Genomic DNA, 20125 nt, shown 5'->3' with positions numbered 1-20125 from the left:
ACTCCGATGATCTCCTGCCTCACTCTTTCACCTTCTCCCTTCTTCTTATTCCACTGACCATGCATGTTCCAAAAACAGATCTCATTTTCATCCACGGTGCGACCCCCCCTTCACCCCCTCCTGCCCCTGCAACACCACTCTCCTGCATTGCCTCCTTTCCAAATCCAAGCCTTGTCCCCAGTTCCTGTCCACCATCTCACCTCCCCATTGCGCCACCTCAAGCCCCCACCCGCACCACCGACCCCCCTTACCACCCCCAATGTACTCCCATGCTGGAATTTGGAGGCGTGTGTCGGTGGGGTATCCACCAATCCCGAGCCCGTTGGTGATATAAAACCCTGAGCATGTATGTGCTTATTCGCTCTTTCTGTCAGACCAGCACTCCTGAATTGGAGAGTGCCACACTTCTAGGTGAGAGTGGTGGACCAAGGGTAAAAACTGCAGAGAACAACAAGAAGTAAAAGGGCGCGGATAGGTACGGTTAGACAGGACATCCCTTGTCTATCCAGAAAGGATGGAGAACGCACACACAAAGGGCCCGGCAGAATGCCTGGCTTACTTCGGAGTGAATGAGACTACCGGTCTCACTCCTGACCAGTTCAAGAAGAACCTGGACAAGTATGGCTTCAATGGTGAGTGCGGGCATCATGGGATGGGGTGGGAGGCCTACTCAAAGAAGAAAGACAAACATAGTCAGTGTTTGGTAACTCGGCCACATAGAGAAACGTCTCACATCACATTTAAAGAGAAATCGTAGTATTTACATTCAGAATACTCCAAACAAAGTACAGTGACTGTTTTCCCAAGTCGCCACCAGCAGAGTTTTCAGAGATACTTTGTTGAGTGGAGCTGGGTCGAGGTTTTTTTTTTTTGCATGGGATGCTTTTTCAGAGAGGAGTTGCAACAGCTGGTAGAAATGCAGAGACATTGAGAAGCAGACTTTGAGGGCTTTGAAGAGCTATTTAAAGATAGCCAAAGAAGATGGCTGGAGAGCGAGAGAGACAGGTGATGGCTCAAGAAGCTTCCTGGGTGATATATGGGGCGGGCGCTAACAGGAGAGGTGGATAATTTTAGACTGGGTAAAAAGGGGAGGTCATCAGATGGCTTATAGCTTAATGATTTGTAATATGATTGCTAATCAATAACCAGTGGAATGGCAATATAGGTGGCAAACGCTCTGTAATATGGTATTAAAGTTCAAAAGCAGCACACAGTGATGTTTCTGGCGCCAGCTGCTGTTAAACATAATAATGAACAGTCACTACATGTTAGAAGTCAAAGGAAACTGATTCAGTATCAAATAAGTGAAAACATTTGTTTGTTTTTTTAACGTCAGGCCTTAAAGTCACCAAGTGTAAGACACACAGGGATTTTTTGAAGCGGTGGAAGATAGGTCACAATTATACCACACCAAGAAGTATAACTTGTCTTCGTTTGTTGAAAACAAATCTCGATGAATGCCATTTTTCTTTTCTGCTCCATGAATCATTTGAACTAACCATCCTTTTTCCCTGTCTTTCTGTCTCCATACTTGTTGTCCTCCTTCACCTTTGTGTCTGACTCCAGAGCTGCCCGCTGAGGAGGGTAAGTGTTTATCCACCCAAGAACATCCAGCTACCTGATTTGACCCAGATGGGAAGACCACCATTAATTATCTAAACTCTAAACAGTAAATACATACAGGCAGTATTTTGATTGTGTGATGCCCACATGCAAATGCCATTCTCCTGGCTATTTTTCACCATCATCTTTAGCAGCAAAGATCACAAATCTACACTATCGACTGTAAACACTTCCCTTTACACTGAAATGCAATTTGACTTTACACATTTCGGTAGTTAGATTTATATTTTGTGATGACATTTTTTTCTTTGTCTCTTTCTCTATGTCTCGCTCAGGTAAGAGCATCTGGGAGCTGATCATTGAGCAGTTTGAGGACTTGCTTGTCAGGATCCTGCTGCTGGCTGCCTGCATCTCTTTTGTAAGTAAACAAGTGTTTGTAAAAACATTTTAATCATGTGAGTAATTTAAAATTGTGGTGAACTCTGTCATAATCATTTTTAAGTGGTAGGATTTGCAGCGGACATAATAGTAGCAACAAATTCCACGAGACACGGAGGGATGAGACACTCGACTTTTTTTTCTAAGACAGAACAGGTGCACACTTTTACAAATCTCATTACAAGAATAAACTCTTCAGATTACATCCTGGCAATCAACCACAAACCTTTCTCACATTTACTTTTTGCCACAATGGTCTCTGGCCCTTCTTCCATTCTTGATTGCCATCTTGAAACAGGTAATTAATTGTATTTAACTTTAAAACCCATCACAGCAACTCATTCTGTGAGCATTTCTCTCTGGTCACTTTGTCAAGATAACTTCACCCACCCACAAGTCCCTCCACCCCTCCGTGTATTTTTTAAGGACGACAACTTGAGAGCAGAGAGACAGATTGCAAGGGCTTGTCGGAGGTGTATTAATTCCTTTGCCCAGCTTTCACCCCTTCGGGCAGCTGTCATGATGGCCTTAGAAGGCGAATATTGAGGAGCCAGTGAGAGACGGGGGTCAGGAAAGTATAGGGGGACTGAAGGGTAGGGGTTTATTTTAAGAAGGCCCCAAGCTGAGGAGAGAAACTGAATCCTTCGGGAAAGGTCAAGCCTGAAGGAAGGAATGAAGGGTCTCCACAGAAACTGGGTTAAAGTCAGAGGGAATAAGGAGTTATGGGATCAAATTAATATAAATGATGTAATCACAAGGTCATGAACATGGCCTGTATAACTGAGCTTTTAAAATCAATTGTACATTATATCACATTGTTTGTTATTATATACTAAAAGCTATGTGAAACAATGCATACAACATTTTAAATGACCGTGGCAGCCTCCACAATCCACGGCCCTCTTATTAGTCAGTATACATATGAAGAATCTTTTCATTCAGGCACAATGCAAGTATTATTATTATATAGACATATATGCATGCTGTTTCTCAGGAACAGTATCGCCCACTGTCACTGTTGCCTCCACTTCTGTGCTCACACTAACACTGATTTGCTCTTTACCCCTCTGACCTCAGGTGCTGGCCTGGTTCGAGGAAGGTGAGGAGACCATCACCGCCTTTGTGGAACCGCTCGTCATCCTTCTTATCCTCATCGCCAACGCTATTGTTGGAGTGTGGCAGGTTAGTGGCGAGGCCCAGCACGTTGAGCAATAAGATATATCCACTGCAAAGATGACAGAAAGTACTCAGGTTCCAGTTACTGCCATGTGTTCCACCCAGACGTAGTTGTGCAACTGTAACATTATCACTTTTACATCTTTGAAGCTCAAAATAGTTAGTGTGTGCACTAAAGTTGCTGTTACAACATAGAGTAAATCTTAAATAAACAATATTATTCAATTCCAGTCAAGAAGATAAAATAAATTAGTTACTATTTTAGCCATAATTTGCACACCCTATGGTATGTTTTGACTGCAAGCCGGCTGGATTATTCACGTTATGCAAGTCTAGCTCTCTCTACATGCACGCCATTAAGTAATTGGCACTGCTGTCAGGCATAAGTCACCATGGGAACATTGTTGTTACCATCTCCCCGACGTGTGTAAATCAGCTGCTTCATTCCTGTTTTTCTCAGTGAAAACAGATCTGATCTCGGCAACCTGCTATTAGAAGATTTATGTTGTCCGCCCCAAATTAAATGTTATCACAAATATTCCCCATATATAAATCCCTCAGTTAAATGATGATGTAGATAGATCCATGGTCCACTTTCCACACAACAGTTTGTATTTATTTGGGAGGGGAAAAAACCAAGAAGACTTTGTTATAACAATATATAGTAACTTCAGAAGCAACAGCGCAAGCCAGATCATGGATCTGACCTACTCATATGTCATCAGTAGGTTGTGTATCAGTGTGTAATGACTCAGAGCCTGCTAGAGGACATTCCCAGTGCCATGCCAAGGTCAACATGAGTATAGTTTACATTTGAGCAAGGATAAACAGGCATGTTGACATCAGTTTATAGATAATTATTAGAGTGTACAGTACATTTATTTGTCCATCATGTCTGGCACAAACTTTGTGAATGTGCATCGCTGTTTTTATTTTTGCTGACCCCCTTTTCTCACTTTTTTAATGACTGTTTGTGGCTTCTTGTCTGTGTGTGCCACAGGAGCGTAACGCTGAAGATGCCATCGAGGCTCTCAAGGAGTACGAGCCTGAGATGGGCAAAGTTTACCGTTCTGACAGAAAGAGTGTGCAGATGATCAAGGCCAGAGAAATTGTCCCTGGAGACATTGTGGAGGTGTCCGGTAAGAAATGTCAACATCGTTCATTGGCTGGCTCTTGATTGCTAATTATTTTTTTAAAGGTGGAAATGTAACTGTGAAAAGATACAAAGAAACATCCAGTGAGAGACTTAAGTTTCTGTTGAGGGAAAGACTGACACAAATTCAGGATATGTGTCTGGTAAAGGCTGATGGCAAAGCCCCGTGTCTTTTTAAGGCAATGTGTGTGAGGCAGGATGTAGCACTGCTATGAAAATATGCTGATGGAAGACAAGTAAAATCATGAGTATAAATACCCCCACTAGCACCTGCTCCACCTCTTCTCCCCTCCCTGCCATTGCTCACTTCTGTTCATTTATCAGTGTACACCTGTTGCCTCTCTAGCTGGCTGTCCCCACCCCCCACCATGTGTAGCTCATTCTCATTGGGCAATGCATGTGTCAGTTTTAGGTTCTGTCTCATTATGGACAAAGTATAGAAAGTTATTCTGAGCACTGGGCCCTAAATTTGGAATAACTTCTAACACAATGTTTTTAAAATATTTTTCAGTTAAGGATTTCATTATGGCTGACATAAATTGTTCTTCGTAGGACTAATACAGTTTAGTAATGTTATGGAGACGAAAAAAAGTAGTCTACTAATATATACAGTCACCATAACTACATTTATTTGATGTTTTATATAAATTGAAGAAAAATATTTTGCATTCTGTGACAATTCAGTAAATAATAACAAGAATACATTTTAATGATGGCTACTTTGTGATTTGTGTCACAGTTGGTGACAAAGTCCCCGCTGACATCAGGATTGTTTCCATCAAGTCCACCACCCTGCGTGTGGACCAGTCCATCCTTACTGGTAAGATTTCAAGAAACCTTAAAATCTGCCAATACGTGTTTTTCCATCCTCACTCTATTTGCAGTTCTGAGGTCATTTCCTGTATTCTCTCTCAGGTGAGTCTGTCAGTGTGATCAAGCACACTGAAGCTGTTCCAGACCCCAGGGCTGTCAACCAGGACAAGAAGAACATGCTTTTCTCTGTAAGTGCCATAACATCAGTATTGTTTCTTCACTTCTCTGTTAATCCCGTTAAACCTGTTTTCTTACCTTTCTCTTCTTCTCTCTTCTGCAGGGCACCAACATCGCTGCTGGAAAGGCCATCGGTGTGGCTGTGGCCACCGGAGTCGCCACTGAGATTGGCAAGATCCGTGACCAGATGGCTGCTACCGAGCAGGAGAAGACTCCTCTGCAGGCAAAGCTGGACGAGTTTGGCGAGCAGCTGTCCAAGGTTATCACCCTGATCTGTATTGCTGTCTGGGCCATCAACATTGGCCACTTTAACGACCCCGTCCACGGTGGCTCATGGCTCCGTGGTGCCGTCTACTACTTCAAGATCGCCGTTGCTCTGGCTGTGGCTGCCATCCCTGAGGGTAAGGCAGCACGCCATTGAAATCAGAGAGTGACAGTCAGAGTTAGTCTATGAGAAGACTCTTCCTCCTCTGCTTGTTCATCACACTCAACGTGTGGGAACACACTCACAATGTCCCTTAGGTCTGCCCGCTGTCATCACCACTTGCCTGGCCCTCGGTACCCGCCGTATGGCCAAGAAGAACGCCATTGTCAGAAGCCTGCCCTCTGTGGAGACCCTGGGCTGCACCTCTGTCATCTGCTCCGACAAGACTGGCACCCTCACCACCAACCAGATGTGTGTGACCAAGGTGGGTATCAAAAAGAAAATTGTGTTTGTCTACAAAACTACCCTACTTAAGACACAAATAAAACCTTCTTTGTTTCCTCTGCCACAGATGTTCATTGTCAAGAGTGTCGATGGCGACCATGTTGATCTTGATGCTTTTGATATCTCCGGCTCCAAGTACACCCCAGAGGGCGAGGTGTAAGTTGGCTGTCATCATTCAAATCCCATATCATCCATACTTGTACTATCATACATACATACAAGCACACATAAACCGTCTCTCATTAATTTGTAATTCTCTTTATCCTTCAGTTCCCAGGGAGGTGCCAAGACCAACTGCAGCGCATACGACGGCCTTGTTGAGCTGGCTACCATCTGCGCCCTGTGCAACGACTCCTCTCTGGACTACAATGAGGTAAAGTCTCGCAGTTTATTCGCTACACTGAAACCTTGTGGTCTTCCACAGTTTTACCAACTCTCTCTCTCACCCTCTTTTTCTCCAGACCAAGAAGATCTATGAGAAGGTTGGTGAGGCTACTGAGACCGCCCTGTCCTGCCTGGTTGAGAAGATGAACGTGTTCAACTCCAACGTGAGGAGCCTGACCAAGATTGAGAGAGCCAACGCTTGCTGCTCAGTAAGTTTCCTCCTGCCTTTTGCTACATGTTGAGGATCACATTTTTATTGTTATTGTACAGCTAGTTGTGAACCAGTGAAGCTATTAGTTTATTGAATCAGTCTTAGTTCACTTAGTAGTGTTAGGGCCATCCTATGGCAAGTTGACTGCCTTTCTAATAAAAAAACATTTTATCTGTGTCCTCCAACAGGTGATCAAACAGCTCATGAAGAAGAACGTCACTCTGGAGTTCTCCCGTGACAGGAAGTCCATGTCCGTGTACTGCACTCCCGCGAAGGGTGATGGTGGTGCCAAGATGTTTGTGAAGGCTAGTTTCTTTCTTTCTTTTCTCCTTCTCGCAGCCTTTGGTCAGACACCCGCAACTTTGACTCAACATAACATAAAATAATCCTCCTGTTACCTCAACAGGGTGCCCCTGAGGGAGTGATTGACAGGTGCGCATATGTGCGTGTTGGCACCACCCGCGTGCCCCTGACCAATGCCATCAAGGATAAGATCATGGCTGTTATCAGGGACTGGGGTACCGGCCGCGACACCCTGCGTTGCCTGGCACTGGCCACTCGTGACACCCCACTGAAGATGGACGAGATGAACCTCGAGGACTCAACCAAGTTTATCGATTATGAGGTGAGAACTAAACAATCTCATGGACTTGAAATGCAATGCATGCATTGAAATGCATGGAGATAAACTGTGACTACATGTAAAAACTATGAATGACTCCATTCCTGCCTCTCTCCTCAGACTGACCTGACCTTTGTTGGCTGCGTGGGTATGTTGGATCCCCCTCGTAAGGAAGTCACTGGCTCCATTCAGCTGTGCAGAGATGCTGGAATCCGTGTCATTATGATCACTGGTTAGTATCAGGGGTGGGATGAATCATCAGTGCAGGAACATGCTGTAATGTGTTCTCTTATAGAACATAATCATACATTTTTATGTATGATGTGTTCTATGGATTATGTATTTTACATAATAAATACATTGTATTTTTTGGCAATAATTTTGAGTTGGCCATTAAGGATGGAAATCTGATATCTAAATGTAAACAAAAGTTTAGTTGTATAAAGTTTTTGATTTAATCAAATTAAATTTAATTTAATTAAGTATTTAATAATACAATATAGAAGAAGCTTGTATATTCCGTCTTTTTTAAAAAGGCCTGTTGACATTTTATTGGGAAATTTTCTCCAGCTAGATAGATCCTAGTATATCTTATGCCACAGAAATGCCTGTGTTCTGATACCATTATTGTTGTGTAAAAAATCCACTGTAATCATCTATATCTACAATACACACAATGAAAAACACATCTTCTCCTGCAGTTTTATGATGTATCCACTCCCCTGTGGTGCAAAACATGTGTTTTACACCACCAAACTTTTCACTGACCCTCTTCTCCATCTCCATATTTCAGGTGACAACAAGGGAACCGCTATTGCTATCTGCCGTCGCATTGGCATCTTCAGTGAGGATGAGGATGTAACTGGCAAGGCCTACACTGGACGTGAGTTTGATGATCTGCCCCTCCATGAACAGGCCGAGGCCGTGCGCAGGGCTTGCTGCTTTGCCCGTGTGGAACCATCCCACAAGTCCAAGATTGTTGAGTTCCTGCAGGGCTTTGATGACATTACTGCTATGGTAAGAGCTCAGCAGCATAAGATGCAAACTAAACTTGACACAGACATAGTACTTGTCTTTTTGTTTTCCGGCTGTTAGTGTAGTGTTAGTGATTTTGTATTTGCAGTATGTCTATGTTAATTTGTGTACACACGTGTGTGGCTCTGAGAATAGTTAAACTTATGCTTCCTCTCCTCCCACCCCAGACTGGTGATGGTGTGAACGATGCCCCTGCCCTGAAGAAGGCCGAGATCGGCATCGCCATGGGCTCTGGCACTGCCGTTGCCAAGTCTGCCTCTGAGATGGTCCTGGCTGACGACAACTTCTCTTCCATTGTGGCTGCTGTTGAGGAGGGCAGAGCTATCTACAACAACATGAAGCAGTTCATCCGCTACCTCATCTCCTCCAATGTTGGTGAGGTTGTCTGGTGAGTGGCCTATGTGACACACACTCTTTCCCACACCTGAATGCCACCTTTCAGCCATCTTTCTCTCAGTCTCTGGCTAAGCTCGGCCCTCCGTTTGTTCTATTATTTCCCTTTTCACTCTCTCAGTATCTTCCTGACTGCTGCTCTGGGCCTGCCCGAGGCTCTGATCCCCGTCCAGCTGCTGTGGGTCAACCTTGTCACTGATGGTCTGCCCGCCACTGCTCTGGGGTTCAATCCCCCTGATCTGGACATCATGGGCAAGCCCCCACGTTCCCCCAAAGAGCCCCTGATTTCTGGCTGGTTGTTCTTCAGATACATGGCTATTGGTGGTAAGTAGGACTTTGGACATGGTGTTTGGATTTTATTTGAAAACAGGAAAAGCACCTGCCTACACTGACACTGTAATCTTTCCCTTACAGGATACGTCGGTGCCGCCACTGTTGGTGGTGCTGCCTGGTGGTTCCTCTATGATCCAACCGGCCCCGGTGTCTCCTACTTCCAGCTGGTAAGTAACTGTCTTTCTTTCCTGTTTGTCTTCCACAAACACTTACATGCAGACACTGCATAACCTCACCTCTCCTCTGTACAGTCCCACTTCATGCAGTGCCATGAAGACAACGAAGACTTCACCGGCATTGACTGCGAGATCTTTGAGGCTTGCACTCCCATGACCATGGCCCTGTCTGTTCTGGTCACCATCGAGATGTGCAACGCTCTCAACAGGTAATACTTGTGTTGAAATTGGGTTTTACAGCTAGTACAGAAAAACACTTTGTCAGCAAAAAAAAAAGAAATACATTTTGAAATGGCAATGCAACAGGCTTCTAGTTCTTTTTTTGATGATGACTCCAGTGGTTTCTTCAGGTAACACAGATATTTATTCTCATAATTCCTTTTTTCTTTTCTTTTTTAAAGCTTGTCTGAGAACCAGTCTCTGGTGCGCATGCCCCCATGGAGCAACTTCTGGCTGCTTGCCGCAATGACCCTCTCCATGTCCCTGCACTTCTTGATCATCTATGTTGACCCTATGCCCGTAAGTCAGCCACCACTGCTCCCTCTCGACGCTTTTTGTTGTAGTCGCTGTGGTTTTGCTGCAGTTCTGACTCCCACTCTTTTGCCCCGCAGATGATCTTCAAGTTGAACCACCTTACCATTGACCAGTGGATTGTAGTATTGAAGCTTTCCTTCCCTGTCATCGCTATTGATGAGGTTCTGAAGTTCATCGCCCGTAACTACGTTGAGAGTAAGTAACACTGCACTTTTTTCACATTCACTCTAACATATTAAAAATATAAAGATCTGTCTTATTACCTAAAATAAAATATCTTATCTCTTTTAAAAGCTTTAATATAATTCAAATTGATTAATACTTTCATCTCTTTTTTGTTAACTATTCATTAATATTTTAACAAATGATAATCCTTCTTCATCCTGTACTACTGTCATTCCATTACCTCACATCATCTCTTCCTCTGTCTATGAATCTGTCATAAGTTCTATAATGCCAGTTTTTATCTGCCTGATCTTTCTCCCCCCCCTCCCTCCTCTCACTAACTCACCCTTTTTGTTGATTTTCAGTCTAAATTCTGTCAACCCACCACCATTAGCCTGTATCTAAAGCAAGGTATTCCACAATGTGCACATCTGCTAATGGCTATCACTTTGTATCTATTGTTTGTGTGTACGTGGTTGTGTTTCCTTAGTTTTGTCTCATATGTTTCTGTTCTTGTGCAAATCTGTCTTCAGTGGTGTCTACTGTACAAATCATCACGCTGCTGTTGATGTACAACTCTGGGTTCTCCCTACTACTTAATCTGACATAATGAAAAAATGTGTCTGATCTCTGTCACAAATTGGGACAGTGGCACTAAGGAATAGGGAGATCTCTCAGTGCTGCTGTCTGTCCCTGATGTCCTCCTCTGAGCTTATTTCTGATTTCATACGAGCTCAGAAGTCACGTTTATCACCTCTGAGTTGCTGCTGTTGGCCTCAACACAGCGTGTTTGTTGATCTGTTTTCTGTCCGCGTTGTGACCAACGCCTGTTTTGGTACCACTTTTATAAAAAGGCTTGATATTGTCAATGCCCCACAAAACCCCTTGGCAACACTTTATTTTACCCCTCCCATTTATCATTTCTAAGCAGTGTATAAGTACATATAATAAATGGTTCATAACACACTATAATGAAGTTGTAAGCAGATAAAAATGTTTTATGTGTTTGTTGATGTAGTTAGCCTCTCTTAATATGTAGATCATGCATGACAATTTAATATAACACAGCTTTAATTATATATGTCTTAATAGGAGAAGTTATAATTATTGTAATTATTGTACATTAATAAAAATGTGTCCTTATATCTGCTAATAACTACACTATGTGTTATGAACAGTTTATTATATGTTTACGCCCTGCGTATAAGGGTTCAAGTTAAGTGTTACCAAACTTTTTATGCTGTTCTTGTCCAAGAACCTCCTTGGGAAAATCAACAAGTTCTTGAAAAGATACTTTTCCTCCTGTGATTACACTGATTATCATCCAGGCCCTGTCAAGCTAAATTTGTCATTTCATTTAAGGGCAAGGTGGTTACAGTTTGTCCCATTTAAAGATCTTTATCACCGGGCCAAATTCCATCCTGTGAAAAACAACCTGCCTCCCCAAAAGTTAAAAGTACTGAAAATTCAATCCCAATTGAGTTTCAATCTTAGGGTTTCTTCTTCTTCTTCTTCTTCTTCTTCTTCTTCTTCTTCTTCTTCTTCTTCTTCTTCTTCTTCAGTCCCAGACTCAAGAAGTCTGATTTAGTTTGCTCGCTGCTTTCATTAGATTACATCATGCTTTTGTAGTGAGATTAGTTTTAGATTGGGAAGTGTCAAACAATTTGACTTTGCAATGATATGTTTGTCTGCAAAGATAGTATAAGTGTTGGCCTCTTTAATTTGTTTCTTTAAAGGCTCGCTCATTTGTGTTTCCATTGATCAAATCATGTGTCCAAACGTCCTTTCCCTCCCTGATTTATCCATTTTCTTTTTACCAGATACGGAAGCTAAATAGACAAGTAGAAGAAGAGGATCTTAAGAGTTGGAGAGAAAGAGGCGGAGAGGAGAGAGAGAGGAAGATCAAAACCAAAGAGGGCAGGCATAGTGAGCCAACCAATTGAAGAGAGAGGAGAAAATACAGGAAAACTGACAAAAATAACAATAAAACTTGTCAAAACTCACAGAAAAATAGCCTCTATATAAGGAAGGAGATTTAGTTATGATGAAGGGAAGCATCCCTGCTGATAAAGTATCACAGTATTTAAGATTTTATTCTAAGAAATAAATTATGTATTAAAAGTGATTTTTTTTTGTTAAACTTGGATATTCTCAGCTGTTGTGTTTTTGTGTCCATTTTCATATGATTGACTTTCCAGCTCATTATTTTTATTCTAGTCTTTGTTGCTAGTGTCTCGTGCAGCCTCCCTGCTTTGGCTGGGCTCTGTACAGTGTGGTGTAGGGTTGCAAAATGACTTCATATGGGCAGAAAAATCACATGCCTCCAGCTGCCAGCGCTCTCTATAGGTTCCATGCAGTCTCTGTTGGAGGTCCCATGACATAAAATGGGCATGTCCACTCAGTCACAACACTTTTGGTCTTATATATTGTTTACCTGATAAGCTGCAATAAAGTGATTACAAACTCAAGTACTTGTATTGTGGAGCACATTTTTATTGATCCTTTAAACACATTAGGATGGTTTTCCTCTTAATCTACACGTCAGGAGGTGCACTGATTATTTTTTAACATCCAGCATTCAGAAGTGAGTCAAACAAATGTATTTTATTGTTTTGGTTTTTAGCTCGTGTCAATTTTCTTGACAGTACTTCTGCTCTCTTAGTGCTGCACAGTGTTAGTTCATCAATCTTTGGTTCACAGAGCTGCATCAATTAAAAAAATTGTAAAAAGCCCAAATCCGTTAGATGAGGGTCCTGAATGGTATGTTGACTTCCTTCATTTGCTTTTCATAGTCTTCATCAAACAGCTTTGACTGCTCGGGTGTGAAATGGTTCATCCAATCACCCACCTCACCTGTAAAGAAAGAAAAAACAACCATGTTAGATATATAAATCAATAACCATATACCATGTTGAAATTAGCAAGTAAATAAGAAATAAGTTCTCAAATTATTTTTCCTGAAATAATCTATTATTGACCATTAGGGCTGCCACTGATGATTATTTTTCTTTACGTTTATTCAATCTGCTAATTATTTTTCAATTAACTTTTTAATTTTGGTTTATGAAAGAGCCCAAGCTTCAAATAACTTGTTTTCACTGGAAAACCAGGGGGTCCCCAATAAAAAGGGGAATCATTTATTTTTGTTGTAATTCCATCCATAAGTAAACACAATGACAGAATTTATGACTACTTGTGTCATGGGTTTCATACATTTTCTGTTATATATCATTAAAAAGCAAGAATCCTGTTCGTGGGAGTCCGTGTTCTAATTTGTGTCAGCTTAGGGGTCCTTGATGTGAAAACTTTTGAGAACCACTGCACTAATCGTTCCAGCTATATTTCGCATAAAGTTTTCATAGTCTATTAAAATAACAGAAGCAAAGGCAAGAAATTCATGGACCTCTAGAGGGCGCCACTGCACTGTACAATGTGAAGTACAAGGAGAAAAATATCATGATACAACAAGAAAACAGAGTGGTAGTAACTCCTGTCTGTTGAGTTTTTTTTGACAGAAAGGTTGACTTAACTGCATTATAATATTATATTTCAAGATATGAAGATATGATAAGATGGTCAACCTGTGTGTTCATAGAAGTGAGACGAGGTGTTCATGATATTGTATGCCTTACTTGAAACCTTGGTACATGCCCTGCCCTGCTCATCTTTTATTATTTGATCAATATTACCCTTCTGGACGAGACAGACGCACCTTTTCTCATGAAGGGAGAGATGGACTGATCAAAAACAGGTGCTGGGACACAGGAGTAATTTGCCATGGGGTTCTCCTTCATGTTCTTAAAGGACGTGAGCTCCACAATTCGGCTGATGACCTCATCAGACACCGACAAGTCCAGGTACCTCATGATGCGCTCCACTTCACGCCGAGGATTCTGGGAGAGTAAATATGATGGTAGGAGTGCGTACCATGCTTTGGTCCATATGTTATAGGAAGGCTCTCCTTACCTCTTTCAAGTCCTCGTAGAAGAGGTAAAGGATATTCCTCTTCTCTCTCTCCACCCAGTATCCTTTCACATGGTCATACCAGGAGCCCCATCCCACTGTAGAAACCGAACTCAGTGAGCACCTTTAATGGGAATGCTATTTCCACTCCAGTTAAAGGTTTGTGTTAACTGTGACTACTGAGCAGTTAAGTTGTAACTGTTTTCTTAAAGTTAATAAATCATTTAGTGTAGATCAATTCTTAACTTTTGGGTTGCCAGGTTGTGAAAAATCCCTCTATCAAGAAGGCTCACCAATGAACATTTAATCCACTTACCTTTTTTGGACAGACCTTCCTGCCGGGAATGTGGACCACAATCCATTCATTAACAACTTGTTAATATTTTACAACTGCTGACGCTGACCTGATGAATGAATGCAATAACCCTTTTTTATGACTTAACACCAACATATATACGCACATATACATAGAGACATTAGAAAGTGAGAAACCTATGACCCTTTCTCAATAACTTAGCATAGCATTTGTTACTGCAGAACTGATTCTCACTAAGTGAGAAGTTATTTATGGATTATCAACATTTATAAATGCAGATGTGATGGCTTATTAGAAAGTGGGACACTTTAAACCTGCAATTACAGATTTGTTCTGCTACTTGGGGGCAGCTGTAAATATACAGGTAGTTGGTGTAACCTGCTAAGCATTTTTGCTTTCTGACCTTCTCCGCCTCTTCTGCCGTCACTCCTGCGTCCCTCAGCAGGTGTGTGGTTGACAGCCCCACAAAGCCTCTGCATCCAATTTCCATTGGGTACATGGTGGTTCTCCAGCCAGCCTCCCTGCACTCAGCTGCCGGAAGCGTGACGTGATTGCAATCTCACCGGGGCACTGGAGCTGCCTGCCAAGATCGACTCTCATGTTCCCTCCGGATCTGAGGCAAAGAGCTTTGGTGTTTCTCTTGACCTGGTGTTTTTTCTTACTCCACCCTCCTTGACATACTGTATGGGGTGTTCCACAGATGATGAGGATCCACTGCTTTCCTGCCTTCGCACCTCCAGCACCTTGGCCAATTTTCTCAGGACCTGTTTGTGGTACCTTCTACAGAGCCCCTGTGAAAAGTGCCACCTTGCAGCCTGACAAGATGTGCTGTAGGCTTGCACTGGGGCCTTGCAGAGCAAGCAGCATTCCTTATTCCCAAACCACTGGTGGAGGTTCCGAAAACAGGGAAGCGTGTCGACCTGATGAGGAAACTGAGTCTTGCCTGTGGGATCTTCCAATTGGTTTTCCGGTTGACAACCCTGTCCCAGGTTGTCCAGTTTCCTTGTCGGCCTTATGACACAGCGTTGATCTTGTTGCACTCTTCTTCCATCCTTGACACTTGTGCAACCACCATCTCCTTTGTTTGTTTCCTGTCGGCGCTTCTCCAAACAGTAGTCCTGCCCTTGCTGCCTGGATCCTCCCAACAAGTTCTTGATGTTGCAGCCTACCAACCGCTCGGTCAACCTCAGCCTGGGCTTTCCACTTCCAGCCACTGGGGAACTTGGCGTTTGCAATTCTCACTGACTGATTATGGCCTCTCTTAGTTCAAGAACCAGCCTGGTCTTTTCCTGCTTGTATCCCAAACTGATGGATTGCAGTGGCATAGTAGTGTCAGGTGTTCTTGCTAAAAAACACTCTCTAGTGCTCCAACACATGACTACAGAGTCAAGAGATTATTCTTTGTAGAATCATCACTATGAATAACAACTTTCACTAACAAGTAGTCATGTTGTCCATTGTTAACATAAAAAACATTGATTACAGCCAATGATAAGTCATTAATAATTTTTTTTCAATGGTCCATAAGGTCTGCAGTTGCAAATGTTTTTAGGTTGTTAATGAATAGATTTTGTTCCAGAAGGTAAGTGGTCTAACAGTCCAAAAAGTGGCCAAACAAGTAACAAGTTTTCACAGTCTGGCAACCAAAAAGTAATGTGTAAGTGCAGGGGTCTCAAACTCCAGGCCCGCGGGCCAGAACCGGCCCTTCCTCCACTTTGTTATGGCCCACTAGCTGATGGTAAAAAATAACAAAATCTGGCCAGCCAATTTATTGTTTTATTTAATTATATATTTTATATTATTTAGCTGTTTCATGCCAATTCAAGCTACCAATTTGAAATAATTAAAACAAAAACACAATTTTTAAATGCATTTCGTTTGTCATGGCAAAGGTGAATTACAGCCAATGTCAAGGTGAAAGGTAAGGTGACCTCAAATGCCCGCTATTGGCTAAAGAAAGATGTTGCTGTTGAAATCATAACAGAAGATGGATGATAAACACAGGCTGTTTCAAGAAAGATGGACATAGCAGTATATTTTTCATAAAGGCAAGAAGGACACTGAAACTGCAGTTGAAGCAAGTTATGTGGTGAGTGAATTAATCACCAATGAAGGACAATTAGATGGACTGCGTGTTGAAAGTTGCAGATATTTTATGTGGTTTGGTTTGGTCTGGATCACCATGGAGCCGACTAGAAGGCATTATAACTGACGGAGCCCCATATGTCAGGCAGAAATAACAGACTGATGGCGGTGGCCCGATGTGTATTACTTAAATGAATGTTTGAGTTACATATACTTGAGGATGCACTACATTTGAGTAGTATATATTGTACCTTTTGACTTCAGTATAATTATCAGTCAAACACATGAAAATTTTCAAAATATGTTGGTAACGGTAATAAAGTACATTTTGAGAATATTGCACTTTCTTGGAGTACTTTAATTCTGCTATGGCCCTCCTATGAGATGACAGTACCACAGTAGGATGATTTGAGTTTGAGATCCCTGGTATAAAGCATTAGCAAATAATTTCTTACTCATTAACAAAGCCAGTAGTTGCAGGGTACAAACCCCTGAGGGGCCTCAATAGAAAATAGTATATATACAGTATATATATATATATATATTTGACTGATATATATATATACAGTTTGATATACCTCAAAACAAGAACAACGAGAACATTTTAATCTGAATGGCATAACCTTCAGCCTGCCGCCTTGCAGGGTGCTGCTAATCTCGTCATGCCTTTGAGGCATATTAAATTTCTCATGGTGAAAAACAGTGAATTAAGGAAGTTTCTCGTTGTTTTTAAATTCACAAGAACCTCTGGCTGGTGGACAGGGTAAATGTACCAGACATAGCCAAGACTATGTTGGTCCTTTCTTGGTTGAAGGTTAAATGACACCCAGGAATGTGGTTTAATCTACTTACACTCTCCCCGCATGAACTTGTGGATGTATCCCTCCCAGGGCCCTGGCTCAGGCTGGGTCAGATTCATACAATCAAAGTGGTAGTAGCTCACCATGTTGTCTTTGGCATTGCGGGCCACGTAGATAGTCTTTACACATGATCAAGGGGGAAGAGATGAAGGCAAGATTTATAACAACAATCCAGATAATAGGTAACCTAATGAGGCAGTTACATGGCATTGTATAGTTAACCTCTCACCCCATTACGTGCATTGAGACATGAACTTTTCACCCTATTAACATGCATATACGGTTCACTGTGAAGAAATATAACTCCCAGCAGGATTTTGAGCTCTGTTGAATCTGACAGATTCTTACCTTGCACTTGTTTTCCCAAAATCCAGGAGGCACCAACTGAAAAGGAAGATGTGTCTTGATAATTCTTGGGGGATCCATTGTCTTCAGAAGATCAAGACCTGAAACACAAAGAAAGGATATATGTATGAAAGAGTTGAAACGCACTTCTGTTCCATACTATATTAAATTCCATGTTATGCTAATGTTGTATAAGTCCCGATCTAATGCATGCTAATGATGTCCCACAACTGCTTTCTGACATTCAACTTAGTTAAAAGTATCTTTGTTTTCCCAAGATTTAGGGGACGTCTTAGGACAGAACTTGGTCCAGGGTGTATAAATATGAAACTACAGCCAGCACCTACTTAGCTTAGCGTAAAGACTAGAAACAGTGGGAAATAGCTAGCCTACCAGCACCTCTAAAGCTCACTTGGTAATATGCTAGCTGTTTCCCCATGTCCAGTTTTCTTTACACTAAACTAAGCTAAGCTAACTGGTTGCTGGCTGTGAAAAGCAAATAAATATAGGATATTTCCCAAAATGTCAAAATATTTCTTTGAAACTGTTCCATCAAATCCATTTCTAGTATAATAACTCTCATAACCAGCACCAAGTGGCATAAAATTTTCTAAAGTTTGTCCATGTGTGAAGATTATGTAAGTAGACTATATGCCATTACTTTGTTAGCAAGTTGACCTTTTTTTGTTTTAAAATGTTTTGCTCCCTCTCGTCCAGACAAATCGATTGACACAGCTTTAAAAGTGAATTGTCAAATAAGTAATTCAAGGCAGCTAATTTTGGCTAATTCATGTTTTACTAACAGTAGCCTACCTTATAGCTACATTATGTACAGCACACTATTTCTGCCTGACCAACCACATCAGTTTGTTTGTTTTTTGTCACAAACTGCAGGATTAGCTGTCACTCAGCTGTTTGGTCATTTTGGTGCTGAGAGAAATGTTTATGGGTTAATAGCTCATTAACCCTGATTAAAGTGGAAGAAACTTGCCGTTATGAAAACATTCCTCCAGTAATTGGATTTGTGAGTTCTGCCACAGTTGGAAGATGTATTAATGGATATTTTGGACAGATGTGAGGAAAATAGGGTGTAAACATCTCAATATTATTATACTTTATTAAAACTTGTAAATGCAATCACACACAAAGATGACAACATGAACACACACCTGAGGGGATGGGTGGTGGGGAGCAGATCTCTAGGAAAGGACTGCGGATAGGTGTGGGGGCTCGTTTGCAGGCCTCAGCATCTCCGTTGTGATAAAGCAGATCAACAATTTCCTGGGTCCATGTGGTGCCTTATGTCCCAGAAACACAAATTAACACTGAGTTGAATGAATAGGATAATTTCCATCTATTGAATCTCACCAGTTTGAGTCAACTGGTGATGGGGTGGTGATGGCACATAGATTCCCTCTGTGAGACATCTACTATTGTGTCCCTGAGCAAGACACTTAAACCCTAGTTGCTCCAGAGGCATGTGACCTCCGACATGTATAGCAATTGTAAGCTAAATGTAATGTAAATGTAACTGACATGTCATGATACACATATGTAGGCATAGTCTTCCCTCCTCTTTTGTATCCTTTGTTTGGGTATTTAAATGTGCATGTGGCACCAGTTCACATCAATAATAAATTAATTCATTTTAATTAATTTATAAACTCCTTAACTTTAACAGCTCCTGTGTTTCAGCAGGCTTTCAGCTCATGTTCAAAAATTTCAGCACAGTCAGAATCTCTCCCACATGTCTGTGCTCTGTGACATTTCAAGAATAATATTGCTCCGCTGTAGGCTACAATGCACATTTGTTTCTTCTGTATTTCAGCTGCATTGCATGTTTCCCTATTGTGTATTGTTTCATTTGTTATTCAACATTTCTTATTGCTGTTTTTCAGAACATTTTTAACAAAAGCTCTCAAAAAGTGATGGAGACATTCTGATTCTGACCTGTCCCCCGTGTAAACGACACCTATCTGTCGATACTTTTAAATGTCCAATCCAGGCTGTGATTGGTCGGTTCATGTTCAAGTGACATTGACGAGCTACATTCAGCACAGGGCTGCTTGAGAGGAACCCCAGCTTCTCTTCTCCCTTGTTGTGAGAATATTCATTGACTTATCCCTAACCTTAACCATCACAGCTAAATGTTTAACCCCAACACCTACCCTAAACTGAACTTAAACCCAGTTCTAACATTGACTCTAACCTGAACCCTCATACAGTCCTTTGAAGAAGTGAGGACCAGCCTATCCTGAATAAAAAAAATGCAGTTGGGTTAACAAAACTCAGTTCAGCTGCAATTTTATCTATTGTCCTTAAATGGTTAAAAAATTATATACAATGTTTATAGAAAATCACACAGTGAATTTCAGTAAAAAAAAATGTAATAAAAAAACTGTTTATATTCTATGTGTCTCTTCAGCCTTTTTATCATCTTCAACCCCGGTTTCAACCAATCACACCTACATTTTATTTTATTTTATTTTCTGAAAAAGTAATTTCATATTGGTGGTGTCTGAAATGTTTAGAGCTATCATAAGATTGTCATTGTGTAACGGGGTTGAAGACTAATAGTGCACATATCATAAAGAAGCCTAATAACAAAAAATAACAGGGATTTAATACCTGAGGTGGGAAAATATGTTTTTCTGAAAGTTAAATAAGTTATTAA

General features: G+C 41.4%; 2 protein-coding genes across 3 annotated transcripts; one reads left to right on the top strand and one right to left on the bottom strand.

Moving 5' to 3' along the window:
* The first annotated feature begins 514 nt into the window (after positions 1-514).
* LOC119911205 (sarcoplasmic/endoplasmic reticulum calcium ATPase 1) lies at positions 515-12350 on the top strand. Of its 2 annotated transcripts, XM_038730014.1 has the most exons (24): positions 515-632; positions 1567-1584; positions 1899-1981; positions 3079-3183; positions 4178-4316; positions 5070-5150; positions 5246-5331; positions 5424-5721; positions 5843-6009; positions 6097-6185; positions 6300-6402; positions 6491-6622; positions 6813-6929; positions 7031-7249; positions 7367-7478; positions 8040-8263; positions 8449-8669; positions 8796-8998; positions 9089-9174; positions 9259-9392; positions 9585-9702; positions 9795-9912; positions 10248-10293; positions 11703-12350. In XM_038730014.1, the coding sequence occupies exons 1-23, from the start codon at positions 515-517 to the stop codon at positions 10250-10252; spliced, it is 2976 nt and encodes a 991-aa protein (XP_038585942.1). In that variant the 3' UTR covers positions 10253-10293; positions 11703-12350. The 2 variants fall into 2 exon arrangements, with proteins under 2 accessions (XP_038585942.1, XP_038585940.1); XM_038730012.1 differs by lacking the exon at positions 10248-10293.
* Positions 12351-12354: 4 nt separating this feature from the next.
* LOC119911206 (sulfotransferase 1C1-like) lies at positions 12355-18749 on the bottom strand (the record flags this gene model as incomplete). The annotated part of the gene is given in 6 exon segments (XM_038730015.1): positions 12355-12735; positions 13595-13775; positions 13849-13943; positions 17099-17225; positions 17455-17552; positions 18621-18749. Coding segments are annotated over 6 exon segments (743 nt in total), but the record flags the coding sequence as incomplete, so codon positions are not given.
* Positions 18750-20125: the final 1376 nt, after the last annotated feature.

The sequence above is a fragment of the Micropterus salmoides genome, unplaced genomic scaffold (genome assembly GCF_014851395.1).
Source record: "Micropterus salmoides isolate LMB-PRFRI ecotype aquatic unplaced genomic scaffold, ASM1485139v1 Ms_hic_scaffold_1957, whole genome shotgun sequence".
In the NCBI taxonomy this organism is placed as follows: domain Eukaryota; kingdom Metazoa; phylum Chordata; class Actinopteri; order Centrarchiformes; family Centrarchidae; genus Micropterus; species Micropterus salmoides.
The sequence above is the reverse complement of the archived record's forward strand: the minus strand, read 5'-3'. Positions and strand labels throughout refer to the sequence as shown.